Below are 18283 nucleotides of genomic sequence, written 5' to 3' on the forward strand. Positions count from 1 at the left end.
TCGCTGTAGTATTCATCGTCATCAATCCTCTCCATTACACACGTTTGTTTGCGTCGCTAACGGCTACTCGTAAATAAACGATTACAAGAGAAGAAAAAACCCCAAAATACATTTCTATTTATTTTTAATTACAGGCCGTCTCGCTGTAATGATGCGTATGTTGACTCTTAGCTGTGGTCAGAGGGCGGCCATGTTGGACTCCCATTAAAACCTATAGAGACACAGAGCTAGCACAAGCTAATGATAGCAATGCTATAGCATCTTAGCATATTTTACAGTATATATAGTAATGTTGTTTTTTTTGAGGTGACAAATGTGTCCTGGTTTCCTCCCCAAAGTAAGAGTTTCCAACCACAGGGAGGAGGCCCCGGGACGGACCCAGGACATGCATTGCGAAGAAAACCCCCCAAAAGTTTTAGGGTTACCTCCCGCTGATCGTCATCGTAGGCGAGAGCAGGAATATAGCTCCAGAATAGTTTTTGCCTTTTGGCTCAGCTCTTTTATTCCCAGAAGTTATTCTTGAAAAAAAAAACATGAATATAAAAAAAAACAAAGAATTTGTGTCCAAGAAGAATCTTCTCACTCCACCGTCAGTTCGTGTTTCGTAGCTTCTTCGATGTCGACCATCAGGTTCACCAGCCACTGCGGGAGCTCCACGTTTTTGGGAGCCTGGTCATTGTTTTTACATTTTATGGTATTTTTCATTGACGGTTTCTGAACAGAAACTCACCCTCGCCTTTCGTTTCTTCTTCTGCGCTTTCGCGGGATAATGTCGGGGCGTCTTCCATTCCTGGGAACACAAGGTTCACCTTCTGAATCATGTCCGATGGAAGTACGTTAAGATCCATAGCATTGCTATCATTAGCTTGTGCTAACGCTGTGTCTCCATAGGTTTTAATGGGAGTCCAACATGGCCGCCCTCTGACCACAGCTAAGATTCAACGTACGCATCATTACAGTGAGACGGTCAGTAATTAAAAAATAAAGACATTTATATTGGGGTTTTTTTCTTCTCTGGTACTCGGAGGTACATTAAAAGATAGCTGGAATCTAGCTTTCACTTTATCACCCGAGAAGTTTCTTCAGTTACGATTTATTTAAGTGGATATTTTCCATCTTGGGAGCTTCCGAAATCTCACATGGAAGTCCATGAAAGATGGAGGTGAAGGATTTAAAGCCATTTTCAGCATTTCGAATACAATTTGTTTTCTTTTTCTAGACCAAAAAACCTGTACAAATACTCCTAATTAATAAAAACTATGAATAGGGAAGGAAAAAATATGTTAAAGCTTCCAGAATCTTGACTAGAATTCCACAAAATAAAAAAGGAAAAATTAGTTTTTTTGGGTTTGTTTTTTAAGAAAACGAGGCTCTCATCAGCTGGTATAATACAATTTAGTAATAAACAAATTAAAAAAAGGAAAAAAGTATATAAAATGTGGAAAACTAAACACAAAAATAAATAAAATTAAACAACAAATGGAAATACAACCAGAGTTAACTTCACATACGGGTATGTTTTTTCTGTGTTCATTTCCATTTTTATTTCTTAATAAAGTCTCTTGTATTATTTCCAAATTTATCTTTTGATTTTTGTGTCACAAAAGCATCATTACTGGTCAAACTTTTTTTGGGGGTTCCGAGCTACTAATGAAAGATTTCCGGCGGCTTCAGGCTAAAGTTAGAACAAAAATAATAGTAAAAAATGAACAAAATGAAAGTTCCGCTCACAACTTCCCTTCTGTGTAGAGCTTGCTGGTCATAATGTTTTGGACGTGTAGCTAAGCTATACAGTAACATGATTACCTAATAAATAAATCACCTTGATTTTCATGAATCTACCGAAGGATGTTCTTCTCGCGTCCCGATTGTCGCCCTCACTGACCGAGCTGCTCTGAGACGCCGGTTCTGGCTCATCATGGCTGAAAATGAAGCTTCCACGTGAAGGTCTGAAGACCCTCAGAGGACGTTCATCCTCTTCCTCCCGCTCTACCAAGACCTCGGAGCTCTCCTCGGCTACCTGAACCTCCTCCTGTACCTCGCTCTCCTCCTCCTCCTCCTCCTCCTCCTCCTCCTCCGACTCTTCTAGGATGGTGTCCAGCGGTTGTCTCTGTCGCAGGGAAGCATTTGTGTTATCGATAAAGTTGAGTTTGAATCCACCTGCTGACGTACGTGAAGCGGATCCATCAGTTTTGAGCTGCTCAGGTCCTCAGATAAGATGATTTCCTTCAGGTGTGTGAAGATGAATCCACTCGTCAGGTTGATTTAAAGCAGCTTGTTTGTTTTAAAAAACTAAAAAAAATACTTTTTTCTGTCATTCAAATTTTCCAAGGAAAAGAAACACACTATTAACAGAATAAATGTTTAAAAGTTTGTATATAGAAATAGTAGTTATTGAATAGTTTCATATTTTGAACTTTAAAACTTTGAATTCTGTCATTGAATTTATTGTTAGACATAGTTTTATATTCATGTACCAACCAATTAAAAAATAACTTTTCTAAGTTTAATAATTAAATTAATTAATTAAATTTGCGACTTTTAAATTCAACCTAAAACACCAATAGAGCACCGAGCTACTTGATCGAACCTTCAGCCAATCATTGGACCAAGAAGACGATCATGTGACTGTTTCAATAAAATAAAATAAAAAGTTGAAACATTTGGTATGTTTAATTTAACTATTTATATTCTGGATCAGATCACTGATGGAAGGAGGAGTCTGACCATGAATAGATCTGAAAGTAAGAACCAGAATTTTTAAAATTGACCCTGAAAAAAAGTGGAAGCCAGTGAAGAGTTTTAAGGATCGGAGAAATGTGAGTTCTTCTACTAGAGCGGGTCAGAATTCTCGCTGCAGGGTTTTGTATTAACTGCAGGCGACAGAGATCCTTCTTGTTAGTTCTTATTTCTTGTCTAAAGTGGAAAATCTTCACATAAAATACATTCCAAAATTAATTAAAAAGATGTAGAAAAAATACAATAAATATTTTTTTCTCTTTCTAACATATTTTACGCTAATTTGTGCCATTGCTAGCTTAGAACAAGCAGCTACATTTGCTCACCATTTTTTTATTTGTGAATCCTTGATACTTTTATTTCAGTTTATAGAAATACTTTTGATTCACAGATTGGTGTATAAATAAATGAATACAAGGAATATTTCATTTCATCTTTTAGTTTCAAAAAATAAATCTTATTGAAACCCATACAAATTGTTGTTTTGTTTTTTTATCTAAAACCAACGTTCCTATTCTGGAATTAATGTGGATTCAAAATCTCCACATTAAACAGTTGCCTTAATAAAGACACTTCCTCAACAGAACAATCAGCATCTTGATATGTCACACCTGTCAGGTGGGATGGATTATCTTGGCAAAGAAGTGTTTCACTATCAGAGGTTTAGACAACTTTTTGAGATATTTTTTATTATTAAAAAAATAATAATTGTTATTTTTTTGTTTGTGGAAATTCTTTAGATCTTTGAGTTCATCTCATAAAACATGGGAGCAAAAAACAAAAGTGTTATTATTTTTTTTCAGTGTACTTTGGAAAAGCATATACAAGTGTGATTTTAACTTCGCTTAAGTGATTCTCAACTACTTTCAGTGATCCTACCAAAAAAAAGGGGAATACACAATGGCGTTAAACTACCACAGAAACACTTTCATGACATTAGAAGGTCCTTTAAAATATCAGGTTTTCTCATATGTACTCTCTAGGAGTGTCAAGGTTTGAATATTTTTCGGCATCATTCTATCGCAGTTGTGCCACTAGGGGTTACACTTCTGACCCAATCCCATTACAGCAAAGCCCTTCCAGCAGTTACCTATATGTAAGTAAGTCAGTAAATGTTATTTGTAAATATCTTTCTAGACCAGGGTCACAAGGCGCTTTAACAATCAAAAACAATACACAGTTAAAATATATACTTTAAAAGGCCAAAACTCATAATACGAACACAGGAGTCCAAGAAAATCAGGGGAAAGCCTGAACAAATAAGAATGTCTTAACCTATGTATTCCTGTAGACCCACTTCAAGCACTTTAAGCACTGAATTAACATATCTTAACTTAAACTACAGGATTTTTCGGATTTTGCACTTCAAATCCTTCAATTTTCTAAAAAAAAAAGGTCGGCCACCCCCCGAGCGCTCACCCGCCGACCTCCCCTTAGCCACTTGCTAACATCTTGCTAGGAGCTAACACCACGTTAGCTTTGAAAAAGGTCTTCCTTAAACGAGGTCACAGGGATGAACTACACAGACAAAAACACACAAAAACACTAAAGTAGGTCATCACTAGTTGCTACATTAAAATGAACAAAAATGTTTGCCTGTAACTCTAAAAAGGTACACGTTACTCTGTGAAATAGTCTGAAGTTTAAATTTGGGGTGAACTATCATTTTAAGATTGAATAAAATGGTTGTAATTGTCGTTAATTGGTTGTTGTATTTTGGAATCAAGTTGTCGTACGAATGGAAAAAAAATGTGGTCAAAGACTGGGACTTGAACTCAGGGAGAAAGTGCAACATAAATGGGTTTTTTTTTATACATTTCTTTTTCTTTTTAACTTTAACATTAAGGAGAGATCGTGGGGTGTTGTGGGGTTGGACGGTGTCGCCAGAAGGGTGTGTTTGTATTCACCAATGGCTAATGGAATTGAACATTATATGAACAAATATTCATAAAAAAGAACATCTCGAAACTATAATTTAAAAAGGAAAATGCATACATTACTCTCTGACCTGTGTCTGTGTTGCATTGCATTCTGGGAATGGTCTCCCAACATTTACCCAAATAGATGTGAAATTAATTGAATCAGAAAAACTCTTAAAATACTTTAAAACAAATGAAAGCAACTTTTTTTTCTTGATTTGGGTCACAGTGTGTTGTTTCATGGAGAACCTCTAGAACGTCACCTTTAATCCCTTTTTTTTGCTGTTTTCTTTCCCGCTATCTTCACAAAGGTCACGCTCAGATTTACTCTCTTTTTAACCCCCGATGACACTGCGTGGGAGTGATGTTTGTAAAAAAAAAACGTGTATTTACTTTGGCTTCCTTCCACTGCAAACCAGTTCACTTGACAATGAGATCAGCGGTTTGGTTTTTTTTTCAGTTGCAAAAAAGTTTGTGGCCTCGACCACTTCATCTGGCGCCCGACTCGACGGTGACATGTGTATGGCTCGGGCCCGCGCTGGAAAGATAATCACTGACATAACAAAACCCGGTATTGTCCGCCGTAATTCCGCGGCGTTGGGTGAAAGGTGTTAATACGAGCCATAAAGCGAGGTGTGAGAAATTAAACTTTATAGACTGCTGAAAACGGCCCACAAAGAGCTGCGTTTGTTACGCTTGCGGCTTATAAACGTCGGTATGGCGAAGCTCGCGGCAAAGTGCAAATCAGCACAATGTGTACATTAAACACACACATATATACATATATATATACATTGTGCATACATTTATTTAGGGGTCGAAGTACAAGTACTCCAGTTGTGATGAACGTTGTCCAGACACAGACCAATAAAAGTACCGCAGTAATAACTAGGTGGGATTAAGTCTGAAAGGTTGACAGAGTAACTGAGTGACGTCTGCGTGGTTGTACTGGCGAGTGTCTATCATGTGTGTGTTTCTACACGAAAGCATCTGAGCAGTGAATTCTTGTTCAATCATTTAAAATAAAGTTGATTTTTCTTGGTTAAATAATAGTCCATAGAAGTTGTGTAGTTGCACTAGATAGTGTTCCTACAGCTGGTTGAAATCATCATTAAATAGTAGTAGAAGAAGAAGCTGTCGCGTCATTTCCGGTTAGTGCGTAGCATCAGTGTTTGATTTGAGACATGCTATCTGTCGAGAATTTGCGTACTAGTTAATACGTACACTATCCTGATGCATACTAACCGCCAGTGCACTAAGAGAAGTATGCGAGAGAGTATGCACTGGAGAGGCCTTGGTCCCGGTGCAGGTAATGTCTTGGGCTGTGTCCCAAATACTGCACTTCACCGAGAGCACTGGTTTATAGTACACATTAAATTTGCAAGTGCGCAAATTTTCGACTGATAGTACTGTCTCAAATCAACACTGTCGCTACACACCAGAAATAACTCGACAGCTTCTTCTTCTACTACTTTATAACACTAATCGCAAACCGGAAGTTGGAACCCTGTCACCAACACTTGAAAGCACTTTTTCCCAATTGAAACAAGTTATTAAGTTGTGTTTCATTTTGTTGTGTTGTTTTCTTGTAAAATGTGTGTCTGCTCCGAAGACGTGTTGTCAGTGACGTAGCTTCAGTTTAGCGTCATCTACGTCACTAAGATGGCGGTCGTTGACGGTGGGAAGTGTCCATCGATCAACACTCAATTTTCTGGCCAATTGAGTGCTCATTGCACACTAACTTTTCGCACACTGCTAATTGGGACGCACTTTTGCACTCAAAATTCTAAGTGCAAGTGCAGTGTAGTTAACTGAAGGTGCAATTTTTGTTCTTTTTAAAAATATATGAAGTGAAGAAGGAATATATTTATTTTAAATAAACATTACACAACCCTGTATATTCATGGTCGTCTTCGTAGCTCACAAGTTGTAACATATTTCCACTTACATTTTGAACGTATCCATTTGTGATAGTTCTTTTTTCATTAAAGTTCAGCTAATGTGTTGATTTAAGTGTGTAATAAAGTGGTCTTAGACTTTATTGTATCATCAGTATGTGTCTGTTTCTACAAAACTTTTTTAAAATGGAAATACTTACATTAGAAACTGAAAATACTTTGTCTTTCTGGGGATTCAATCTTGTTTACCATAACCACGACCACTCTCCTGTGATTGGTCAAACATCAAGGTTTGTCACCACGTGTCATCGATCCCGGAGGTCACCAACTCCAAGGGACTCTTTGTATAAACAAAGCAGGGCGTGATTACAGCTGGCTGAGTGAAGCCATTATTATGTCATAATGGACTCTCGTAACCTCTCGTTCACCCAGATTTCTGACGGCGGAGAAGTTTATAAAGTTAAAAATTCAAAACATACCAATATTTTGAGATGCGTCTGTGGACTAACAAACAAACAGTTGATATTTTATACACCAATATTGTCTTTATTACAAAGTTTTCCATAAAACCAACTTCAAACTGTACAAGATACAACATAGTTTACAGCTTTGTACACAAAGAAACAAACGTAACCCCCCCCAAAAAAAGTCTGTTTATGAAATGTAATCATTCTTAAAAAAAAAAGAAAAAAAAAAGGCAGATTGCAAATCACTGTAAGCAGATAAGGCAAAAACAAAACATGTATTTATGTACAGCTTTGTGAGGGTTAGAATATGCTGAGTCAGGCTAATAGAAGATTGAAGGTGTGAATATATTAGCAAAACCAAAGTCTGATGGGCGACTGAAGCGAGAGCTTTAATGGCCACTTGGAAAAAAAAATGTGGTCGCCAAAATCCGTGTGTAGTTGTGTGCTTCTCAAGTTTAGTGAGGGTTTGTCGAGCCCCCCCGGACCCCCGGGAGCGTCCATTGGCGTTTCAACCGTCGGTGGCGGCACAACAATTCCAACCATCTTTGTCGTGCAACAAAGCGTCAGCCATGAATCAAAAAATACTTCTGTGCCGACACGTTTTTTCGTCGGCAGTCACACGTGTCAATTATATTATACGGCGAAGCAATAAAAGTCAAAATCTATGGAAATCTCATTACTTTGGTTTTTTGTTATTATGGCTGTCACCTCTTAAAAGTCATGCGCTGTTAACTTTATGTTCATCCAGTGAGCTCGGAGTATTAAAAAAAAAAAAAAAAAAAGTAGCTTGTGCTTTTTCCCCCCGACAGACCAGAAGTGGTTGCATGCTCACACACTCACAGAGTTTAAATACACACATGCTGACACACGCCGTAAAAAGTAACACAAGTGAACACTGTAAATAATGCAATGTATCCTTGGCATCGTCGGAAAGCGAAAGCAAGACATTGTTCCTTAAGATTAATGCACATACTGCGTCCGTCGTACGTGGGAATTTTTTAAAAACGTTGTGTTTTCACCACATTCCCTCGTGAGGAGAAACACAGAGAAGGACATTTATAGGCACCGATCGTGGTAAATTCTCTTTGCATTCATCGCCATTTATTTTTAATTTCCTGGCTAACTCTGAGCCGGGCGACTCATTTCATGTGGTTCACGAGAGATTTGAATCGTAAAATATGACTTATAAGTTGCAGATAAGCTACAATAAATGTTCATATCATAACTAATACAATGTATATTAGTTGGCAAAGAATTAGTGAGTTCTATTAAGCAAAAAAAAACAAATGCAGATGAAATTCAAAAATGAAAAAGTGTTTCGTCAATGAGGAAAATGAATGTATCATGGAGGTGCGTCATGCTAACGTTAGCATTTTTTTGGCCACTTCCTGTTTAAAGAAGTCCCATGCTGTGTCTCAAATCGCATACTAGCGTACTAAAAGTTAGTATTTTTAGTACGTTAGTGTGTCTCAATTCTTAGTATGCGAAATTTAGTGCGCCATGCATACTAAATTGGCGTACTAACACGCCCACAAAACTAGCATGGTTCGATGGACACTAACCATACTAAACAGCCGCCATTTTAGTGACGTTTTAAACGGAAGTTACGTCATATATAAATGCATATATATGCATATACTTAAATGTGTATTTTCAGCAGCAGTAGGAGGATAAACACGTCTTCGCTGCTGATACCAGCTTAAATATCTCGCGATTATTTAGATTCTCATATTTTTTCTTTATTTCTTTTTCCAAAGTTGCAATACGTGCTGCCAGCAGGTGTCGGCGATAGCGTTCAAACAGCTGCTTGAAACATCGTTAAATAGAAGTAGAAGAAGAAGCTGTCATGTGATCTCCGGTTAGTGTGTAGCAGCAGTGTTTGATTTGAGACATACTATCTGCGGAGAATTTGCGTACTAGTTAGTATGCATACTAAACTGATGCATACTAACTTCTAGCATACTAAGATTAGTATACGATTTGAGACACAGCACCAGAAAAAACTGCTCAGCCTTTAACTCGCGCTACGACTAAAAATTTTAAGCCAATTCCACAATTCATTTCGACGTAACGAAAAAAATAAAATACCAAATATGCTAAAGGGTTCAACTGTTCCGGAACAAGAATCAAACATTTGTATCACACAGGATTTTTGTTGTTGTGGCATTATAGAATAAAATAATTAAATAAAAATAGATTCATAAAATACAATAAATTTGAATAAAAGATACGGTACCATATAATGCTATTTAAATTCTAAATAATAAATACAATTTTTATTAATAATATATTTAATAGCAATCTTTCAACAAATTTAAACTTTTTATTTATTTCATTTACTTCATCAAATGAAAACTTTAAACCGTTGAAAAGCTTCACCTTACTGTAATTTCTTATTGAGGATAGTTTTTGCTCCATTATATCCGAGTATTTTATTCTGAAAATCTACAAAAATATTTTGCAATGAGGTAAAAAATAATACGTTTATTTGCTTCTATTATTTATGTTTTATTGTTAGTGAAATAAATTAAAAAAAAAAAGGGAATTCTCTTCATGACTTTTGGCTAATTTCCTTTTCGCACTTGTTTCGTTTCGTGATCGTTCACAGGTGTGTCCGCCCTTCCCCCGCCTCCACACCTGCTCACACCTGAAGCTGGTTCTCAACACCTTCAGTGATTTCTGCAGCTTTACGTGAACGTTTTAAAAAATGACAAAGAAAAAAGACCTATTTAATACAATTATTATTATTATTATTGAATAAACGTTTTTTTTTTATACATCCATTTCTGTTCGATCTTGAAAATATGTTTTTTTAATTATTTATTTCTAGGCAATATTTTAATTATATATATATTTTTAAACAACTTTTATTGAGGCACGTGCAGTAGAGCCAAAGAATGTCGGTGATGGAGAAGAAAAGAAAAGCGGTCGTTATTAGTGGGGCAGCCATCGATTTGGTAGATAAAATATATATATTTTTTATAAAAGGTGCACAAGTTCTCACATGAGATTGTGGCGGAAACACAACGTCCTCATGGGTAATAGAGTTTAAAGGGACCACGAAGAGAACGCAGGACCAGAGTGATTTCTCTTCTTTCTTAACTTCCAGAAAAAGGAATAAAACTCATAGAAATAAAGTTTGATTGTCTGAGTTTTAAAGTTCCTGATATTGACCCTGATCCTTTTTTATTCGTCCTCTTTTTAGAAAGAAAAAAAACAAAAATTAGACGGCGACTTCTGCCCCAGCTTTGACCTGGACCTGTGTCACTGTCGCACCTTCCTCTCCCTCCTCGCCGACCGTAGGCACACAGGAAGTGGTCAGGCACGCCGCTTGGCTGTTCCCGACGCCGGAAGCGTTCGTCTGGACGTTGCTGATGCTGGTGGCCGAGGAGACGCTGCCCATGTTGGCGGGGACGCTGGTCTTCCCGCAGGAGTGGATCCTTCGCGCCAGGCTGGCCGATCGGATGACGGACGCCGTGGTCACCGTGCCGATGGCCTGGACCTTCCCCTCCAGGAAGTAGGTCAGCATCTCCCCTTTGCCCTTGACGCTCACCTTGCCCCGGCACACCAGGTCGTAGTTGGAATTCAGCAGGCGGTAGACTTCGTCGGTCACCTGGAGGAGAGAAGAATTGTTGCTTTAATGGAATCAAACGACGGAAATATACGAGCTTGACTGTTTATATTCATGGAATTATCAATTCAATGGTTAAATACATGATTATTTACTCATTTATTCCACCTTTTTTTTCAATATTGGATGTTAAAAATGCTGTTCTCGTCTTAAAATGTGGTGTGTGTCCTCACAAATGTCCTAGTATCTCATGTGTATCCTAATATCTCATACTATATATTGTTAAGAAACTCAATGTTTAACAAATATATCGACTCCAAAAAACTTGAAGTAATAATTTGGGGTGAATATGATGTGGCTGAATTAAATATTTATAGTTTTTTCAATTTGCGTCAAAGATATATATACTTGATTTAAAACTAAACATTATTTACCACACTTGGATTTCCACCATCGAAGGCTGGTTGTAGAACTCGCAATGACCGAAATACTGTAGTAGTATCGAGTATCAAAACATGCTTTGTATTTCGCTGCCAAATTTCCGAATTTTTCAATTGTTTATGAATATTCTTTCACACTGAAAATTATTATTTTCTGTAATAAAACAGCTTTTATTGATGAATAAACTTAATTTTATTTTGTTTACCTCATTGCAGCTTTTAACAGTTTAATGTTTTTAATTATTTTTTTAATTTAAGAAGTAAATAAAATAGATACACATTTTTGAAAGAGGTAAAGATGTAATATATTATTAATAATATGTATTTATTATTTATTATTTGGTATTTATCAACCAAAGCTAAAACATTAAAAATCAAGGTTTAACACTATGTGTAATAATGTCATATTATTTTGGTTAGAATTGATCTTATTAAATTGGTATTATTAAAAAGTAGCGTTCAGGAACCGTTATCAAAGTGGTACCAGTACCAGAACCTTCTGCTTGATGCCCAACCTTAGACCCATCACGTTTTTTTTTTATTTGTTTCTTGGGTCTTTTTTTTTTTTTTTTTAAATATTCATGTGTCAATTACCCGAAACCTTTTCATGTTACTAGAATCAAATCATCTTAAAAATACATTTAGATATTGTGACCCACCTCAATCTGTAGGCTAGCAACCAAGACTAGAATTATCAACCTCCAAAAATGTGTTTTTTTTTGCTTTATGAAGCAAAAAGGTGGTATTGATAGAGTAAAATGTGTGTATTTTGGCGCCAACCTTGCTAAAAATTAGCAAACAATAGAAAAGAAATTGAGGCTTTTGTTTAGTTGAGGCCACAAAAGAAGGTTTGAGTCAAACACATGCCACATTAAATGAACCTGTATCATGTGATACACTTCGCTAAAACTTCTGATCGTTAAAGTTTACAACACAATGTGAAGCAGTGTGCGACGTGTCTAAATGAAGTGTGTGTGAGGGAAACACGTGGGTGATCTCGAAAGCTGCCATTTGAAGTCTGAACACGAAAATCCTCGCGACCCCCCGCGGCTCCTGCGCCGGGTGTTCTTCCTGCCGCGGCTTTTATAGCATCGTTCCCACGACAGCCTTCGACGTTGACATTAACGGTACCTGGATCTTTCCCGGGACTCCGGTGCTGTCCATCCGACTGGCCACGTTGACCGTGTTGCCCCAGATGTCGTACTGAGGCCGCCGCGCTCCGATCACGCCGGCCACCACCGGACCCACGTTGATACCTGAAGAAACAACGAAGTTTTAAACTTTAAAATTCAAAGTTTTCTGTGTAGGATGGCGGTGAAGAAGGAGGCACGTACCCACTCTCAAGACGAACTCATTGTACGACTGGTAGTTAATCTCATCCAGGACGTCGAACATCTCGATGGCGTAATCCGCGATCGTGCTAAGATGGTCGTAGACTGTTTTTTTGGCCTAAAAATTAAAAAAAAAGATTTTAACGATCAATTTTTAAATGGTTGTTTGTCGGTAGGAGGTCGTCTACCTTGGTGCCGATGGTTGGGACGAGGCCCACAGCTGCCATGTAAGTGCTGCCGATGGTTTTGATCTTCTCGATGTCTTTGTAGCATTGTTTGTCCATCAGCTACCAAAAAAAACAAACAAACACCAAAAACGTCATAAGCTGGAGTCTTTATGATGCGTTCTTTAACGAAAATTTGTACCTCATCAAAGTCCGCGATGATCTCGTTCAGGAGTCTCAGGCACTCCACGCCCATGTTGTTGCCGTCCAGCTCGATGTAGAAGTCGTTGAAGTTGGGGATGGAGGCGAAGAGGACGCCCACTTGTGCGTACGACTGGTAGTACAGATCCTGGTGTGGACGCACAAACACAGGAACCACTCGTTTACACAGCAAGATCCACGGTCATCACTGATTTCTTTGTTTTTATTTTGATAGGGTGTTTTTTTTGGCGGGATTCAGTCTTTCGCTACATGCTAATGCTAGTTTTTAGTTTTAGTTTTCTATCTTTAGATTGTGTTATCTTGCACTTTCTTTTTATTGAACTTTGTTCTTGTTCTTGTTTTCCCGAAAGAGGCCTCAATAAGGTTGATCTAGTCTAACTAACAAGAACATGCGTTTATAAATTAGCTTAGCATTAGCATTTGCGGCCGGTGGTGTGATATTCTGAGGCCCCTCCATTTATATTAGTATAACTGGGGCTCCATGTTTGTTCGGCATGAGATGGTTACAGAATAAAGATCATCTTGATCTTTAAAATTTATACTTTATTGAATATTGTTTTGATTGTTTAAGCGCTTTGTGACCCTGGTCTGGAAAAGAGCTATACAAATAAAAATGACTTACTTACTTACACCAAATTTTGTCGTTTATATAGCTTTCAATATATCGATAAAATGGAATAAAGTTCTAAAATAAATATTAACATTTAAATACACAAATGAAATTAGACGAAAATTTCCCAAATTAAAAAATACAAAAAAAAATCTTAAAAAACAACGAAAAATATAAATAAAATGATCGAAGACGTTCTGAAATATGCAAAGTTGTTAAATAAAGTTGTTTGTAAAGATAAAACTAAGTGCATCACGTTGTAGAAAGATAGAAAAAGTGTCTTTATTTGTAAAATTATATCAAGTGTGTGGCATTTGCTGAAAATATAAACCGATGAATGAATGAGTTTATTTAATAAAGATCGTTAAAACTAAGTGCATCACGTTGTAGAAAGGTACGGTAACGCCAGAGGGTCATGTTTGTACGAAAGTCGAAGACAAAAAAAAAAAGTTAGACATCGTGTTGCGTTCAGGGTCCAGCTCTCTCTCTCGTATCATAACATCTGTCTCACCATGTTCCTGGGGTTGGACATGAGGAAGTGTTGCGCCACATGTGCCGGCAGAAGGTTGAAGAGAATCCTTCTATTGTCCAGCTTGACTTTCTCCATCCCATCACGTTCCTCTTCTGCCTGGAAGAACATGCGCCAACCCACCACTGGGTGTCAGTAAAGTGCAGAACATGATGTCCCTTTTACCAGCAGCATCAGATATAGAAGCAAGATGCTGGTTTTTGACTGATAATATTCACACAATATCTCACAACTTGGATGTAAAAAAAAGAAAAAAAAAGAAGCTCCTGCTTCTCCGTCCTGACCTGCACAGCCCAGAGGAAGTCCAGGCGTAGTTTGAGGTCGAGCTGCCGGGAGTGGAGGGCCAGGGCACTGACAAAGAGCAACAGAGACAGGATGGGCTCGTAGCCTCGGATGTGGAGGGACCCCCCACTGTGGAGGAAGACCAACACACACACCAGTCAGCAGACCACACACAAGTCCAGAGCAGACCCCCCACACAGCCATGTCCAGCGTTCCATATGTGAAGCTGGTGAAAGTCCTGCATTCAAAGATGAAAATATGACGAATGCTTGTTGCAAACTTGTGTATAAAAAACTGCTTTTTGTTGTGTATTTGTCGAGACTTAAATCCTATAAGGAAGACGCTCAGCCCACCTTGTCCTCTGAGCTAATGACTACGTGTGTTTGTGGGTTCAATGGGCGGGAAATAAGTGTGTGTGTGTGTGTGTGTGTGTGTGTGTGTGTGTGTGTGTGTGTGTGTGTGTGTGTGTGTGTGTGTGTGTGTGTGTGTGTGTGTGTGTGTGTGTGTGTGTGTGTGTGTGTGTGTGTGTGTGTGGGCAAAAGACCTGCAAAGACAATAATATCAACCTCCTTCAAGTTGCCAATCATCGTTGTCTTCTAAAAATAACAAACGTTTTGACACTATTGGGATCGAACTGATAGACCAGGATGGCATTAATGTTTGTGTATTTTTACCCAAAAAAAAGATTTTATAGACAATTGTTTTTTTTATTAGAGAAATATGAGCTTCCATAGTATTATTCATTCCTATATATTAAAATACTTGACAAGAACATAAAGGAAAAGTCAGTTCTTCTCTTCAATATTAAGAAAATATCAACAACACAAAAACAAGCATTTACGACATTAACGTACCACAATAACTATGCTTGAATTTGCTATTGATTAAAAAAAATGTTTTTGAACAATGTTTACTCTATTTGTTTGTTTTTAAATAAAAAATGAATAAAAAAATAAAAATGTATGATATGATCATATATTTATACTGTACATATCGATTGTCATTTCTGTTATAATACATGTTTTCTTTTTTTTTAGTTTAAAATGTAATATTTCATATTATTATTGTTTCATTGTACAGCACTGTCCCGACAATGTTGCACTTTTGTCAATAAAATGATTCCGATTCCAAAATATATATTAATATATCACCCTTTTTGTGATTTTTTGTTCCTTCAAAATGTAAATATAATTAAATGATGTGTTATTTAATCGTGATTAATTCAAACGTATGCACAGTAACCTTGCCATTATGATGTTAATACAATTGATATTACATTTACAATTATTAATGATATTTATTTGCACTTGTTTATTGAAAACTGACAGAGTAACTTTACAGAAGTAAAAGCATGTGTGTCACTGCTTGTGTGTTGTTGTGTCGTCTCACCCGTCGGTTTTGCGAAACCCACTGAGCTCCAGCACGGTGACATACAGCACCCCGAGGAGGAGCATCAGCGCCATCTTTGGCAGCCAGGACACTCGCAGAAAAAGTGCCAGGGTGAGAGTTCCCACCACGCAGGACAGGAAGGCGTATCGGGCGCCGTCGCAAGGCAGCTCCGTCATGGTGTGGTTGGAGCCGCTGCCCACGTCGATGATGACAATGGAGCTGTTGGTGTTGGCACTGGTCCACAGCCATGGCATGCAGCCCACCTGCACCACAGACACACCGACCAATGAGAGATTGATTTCAGACAAAAGATATAATACAAGCTATGAAATGTAAGTTAAAGCTTGTTCATTCTTTCCTTTCCTTTCTTATTAGAACCAAGACAGGAAATATGTCTACCTACTTTACATTTATATATATATATACATATATATATATGTTTGTATATATGTTGACAAAGAACTTTGATTTTAGGAATTTATCTACCATTCTGTACTTGTTTACTTTTATTGCTTATTTCTTGTTATCACAATTCACCTTCTTTTTACAGTAGTTTATGGTATATTTTGTTTTACCTGCATACACTTTTTAATTTTTTGTATACATCTTACACGTGCAATTGTAGTTTCAACTTTAATCAAACATTTTTCAACTGTTATCAAAAAATGTTCATTATAATCAAAAATGTTCAACTACTATCCAACATTTTTCAACTATAATCAAACTATTTTCATTATAATAAAAAATGTTCAACTATAATCAAACAATTTATAACTATAATCAAAAAAATGTTTGTTATAATCAAACAATTTTCAACTATAATTAAACAATTTTCAACTATAATAAAACAATTTTCAACTATAATCAAACAACTTTCAACTGTAATCAAACAATTTCTAACTATAATAAAAAAATATTCATTATAATCAAACATTTTTCAACTATAATCTTACATTTTTCAACTATAATTAAACAATATTCAACTATAATCAAAAAATATTCATTATAATCACACAATTTTCAACTAAAATCAAACAATTTTAAACTAAAATCAAACGATCATCGACTGAAGTCAAACAACATGTTTAAAAGATTGAAAAGTAGCAAAGAGACAAACAGTAATTATTATTTCACTGAACATAATATTCAATTCCTCGTTAGTTAATAGCGTAACATATTTAAACACCACACGGAACATTGCTCACATAGTGAAACTATTCTCGGTTAATTTGTCATTTGCTCTCCGTTAAACGTAGCCCAACGTTGTTAGCAACACCAGTGATAATTACACCGGGGTTTAGTCATAAAACACAATTTCAACCTCAAATAAACTACAATTAGAGCACGAAACAACATGGTGGTTGGCAGTAAAAAAAAAAGGACTGGCACTCACCACACAGGCCTGCGCCACGGCGTAGATTAAGAGGACGATAAGGATACAGAGCGCTGTGCGGATCTGGATGGTCAGGCACCCGGGAAAGCACTGCAAGAGAATTTAATATCAGCCACGATGTAGCATACCCTAGTAATAATGTCCAATAACGGTATTTACCTGTATTCTTGTAATGTGCAGGTACATGATACAAGCTACAAGGAAACAGATGCAAAAGACCAGAAGGACTAGCACCACCATGCCCCTGAAAGAATCCAAATGTGACTCAAGACTGAGACCAACGGTTGAGGAACTGAAGGTACGCACTGTGGTATTATCAGCAGATAAACAAGGCCAAACAAGGCAGCAAGGATCAGAGAGAGGACCACGGCGCTGATGAAGTACTCATCCGGAACCTGGTGGTACTGCGTAAAGAAACACGACTTCGTTGACCACGAGATCAGGAGAGAGACGAAGGTCGCCGTCGCTCACCCTCTGCTCGCGCTCAGAGCACTTGTACATGAGTGTGAGGAAGTTGAGGTCGGCGGTGTCGGACTCGGTTTGGCGCGCCTCGATCAGTCGCCCGATGTAGCGGTTGACCCGCGTCCTGGGGCTGCTCTGGACCACGTTGGCCTGGTTGGCGTTGGGGCGGTTCCTCAGCTTCTGCGGCGCCGTCCTCATGGCCCTTCGCTTTAGGTTCGAGAGACACAGTAGATGTAGCAACCATAACTCTTTAGCCCTTTAGCCCTTCATCCCCCTAACCTGGCGTTTTTTCTCGTTTTTTATCCTTTCAAATGGAACACCTGCTTTCTTTGATCCTATAAATCTGATGCGACCCATTGATGGGACAGAAATACCCATCAAAAAACCTTCAATATCTCCCCAACCCCCTATAAAAGCTAGGCAGGGACATTTATAGCCTCCTACAAGAGACCATAGCGCACGCTTTATCCTTTGATGCAATGTTTGGAGCTGCCCATTTTTTTTTCCCATTTTGAGCCAACAGGCAGTTAAACATCTCTGTAAAAATAGCATGTTACTACCCAGGCAGGCGCTCCTGTTAATAGTCGAAAGGTGTTGCCCTTTTTTTTTTCGTCAAAGATTTTAAAAGATCCAGAAAAACGAATAGAAAACGACAATAACGTCAAATCTTTTTGGAACACTTTTGAGCTTCATCCCCCTCTTTCAATTTACAACGTCGAAATGCACTTCACTCCCTTGACACCGGTGTCACTCCGACGCCACCTCCACACTTCCAGGCCTACAAATCAGGATCTAAATAGCAGGTTCAGATGTTTTACAGCTGCCAGGTCACGGGATTTTTTTCTGCTCAGGCGACTTCGAGGTAAA

The 18283-nt window shown here is 37.7% G+C and overlaps 1 protein-coding gene across 2 annotated transcripts in view; it reads right to left on the bottom strand.

The window, feature by feature from the left end:
* Positions 1 to 7081: 7081 nt before the first annotated feature.
* Positions 7082 to 18283, bottom strand: part of LOC148063838 (adenylate cyclase type 1-like) — a 54976-nt gene continuing 43774 nt past the window's right edge. Inside the window, exons 9-21 of one of the 2 annotated variants that reach the window (XR_015713547.1) lie at positions 17426 to 17623; positions 17261 to 17358; positions 17114 to 17198; positions 16955 to 17044; positions 15562 to 15824; positions 14175 to 14301; positions 13873 to 13989; positions 12732 to 12878; positions 12554 to 12652; positions 12369 to 12483; positions 12166 to 12290; positions 9011 to 10636; positions 7082 to 8431 (exon numbers count right to left, since the gene is read on the bottom strand). Coding sequence is in view for 1 of the 2 variants with exons in the window: in XM_087811289.1 (XP_087667415.1) it covers positions 10247 to 10636; positions 12166 to 12290; positions 12369 to 12483; positions 12554 to 12652; positions 12732 to 12878; positions 13873 to 13989; positions 14175 to 14301; positions 15562 to 15824; positions 16955 to 17044; positions 17114 to 17198; positions 17261 to 17358; positions 17426 to 17623 (1854 nt within the window). In the remaining variant the exon portion in view is untranslated. Of the gene's footprint in view, positions 10637 to 12165; positions 12291 to 12368; positions 12484 to 12553; positions 12653 to 12731; positions 12879 to 13872; positions 13990 to 14174; positions 14302 to 15561; positions 15825 to 16954; positions 17045 to 17113; positions 17199 to 17260; positions 17359 to 17425; positions 17624 to 18283 lie in introns of both variants that reach the window. The other variant, XM_087811289.1, reaches the window with a different exon arrangement.

Source organism: Callionymus lyra, chromosome 16 (assembly GCF_982586985.1).
Source record: "Callionymus lyra chromosome 16, fCalLyr1.hap1.1, whole genome shotgun sequence".
Lineage (NCBI taxonomy): Eukaryota > Metazoa > Chordata > Actinopteri > Syngnathiformes > Callionymidae > Callionymus > Callionymus lyra.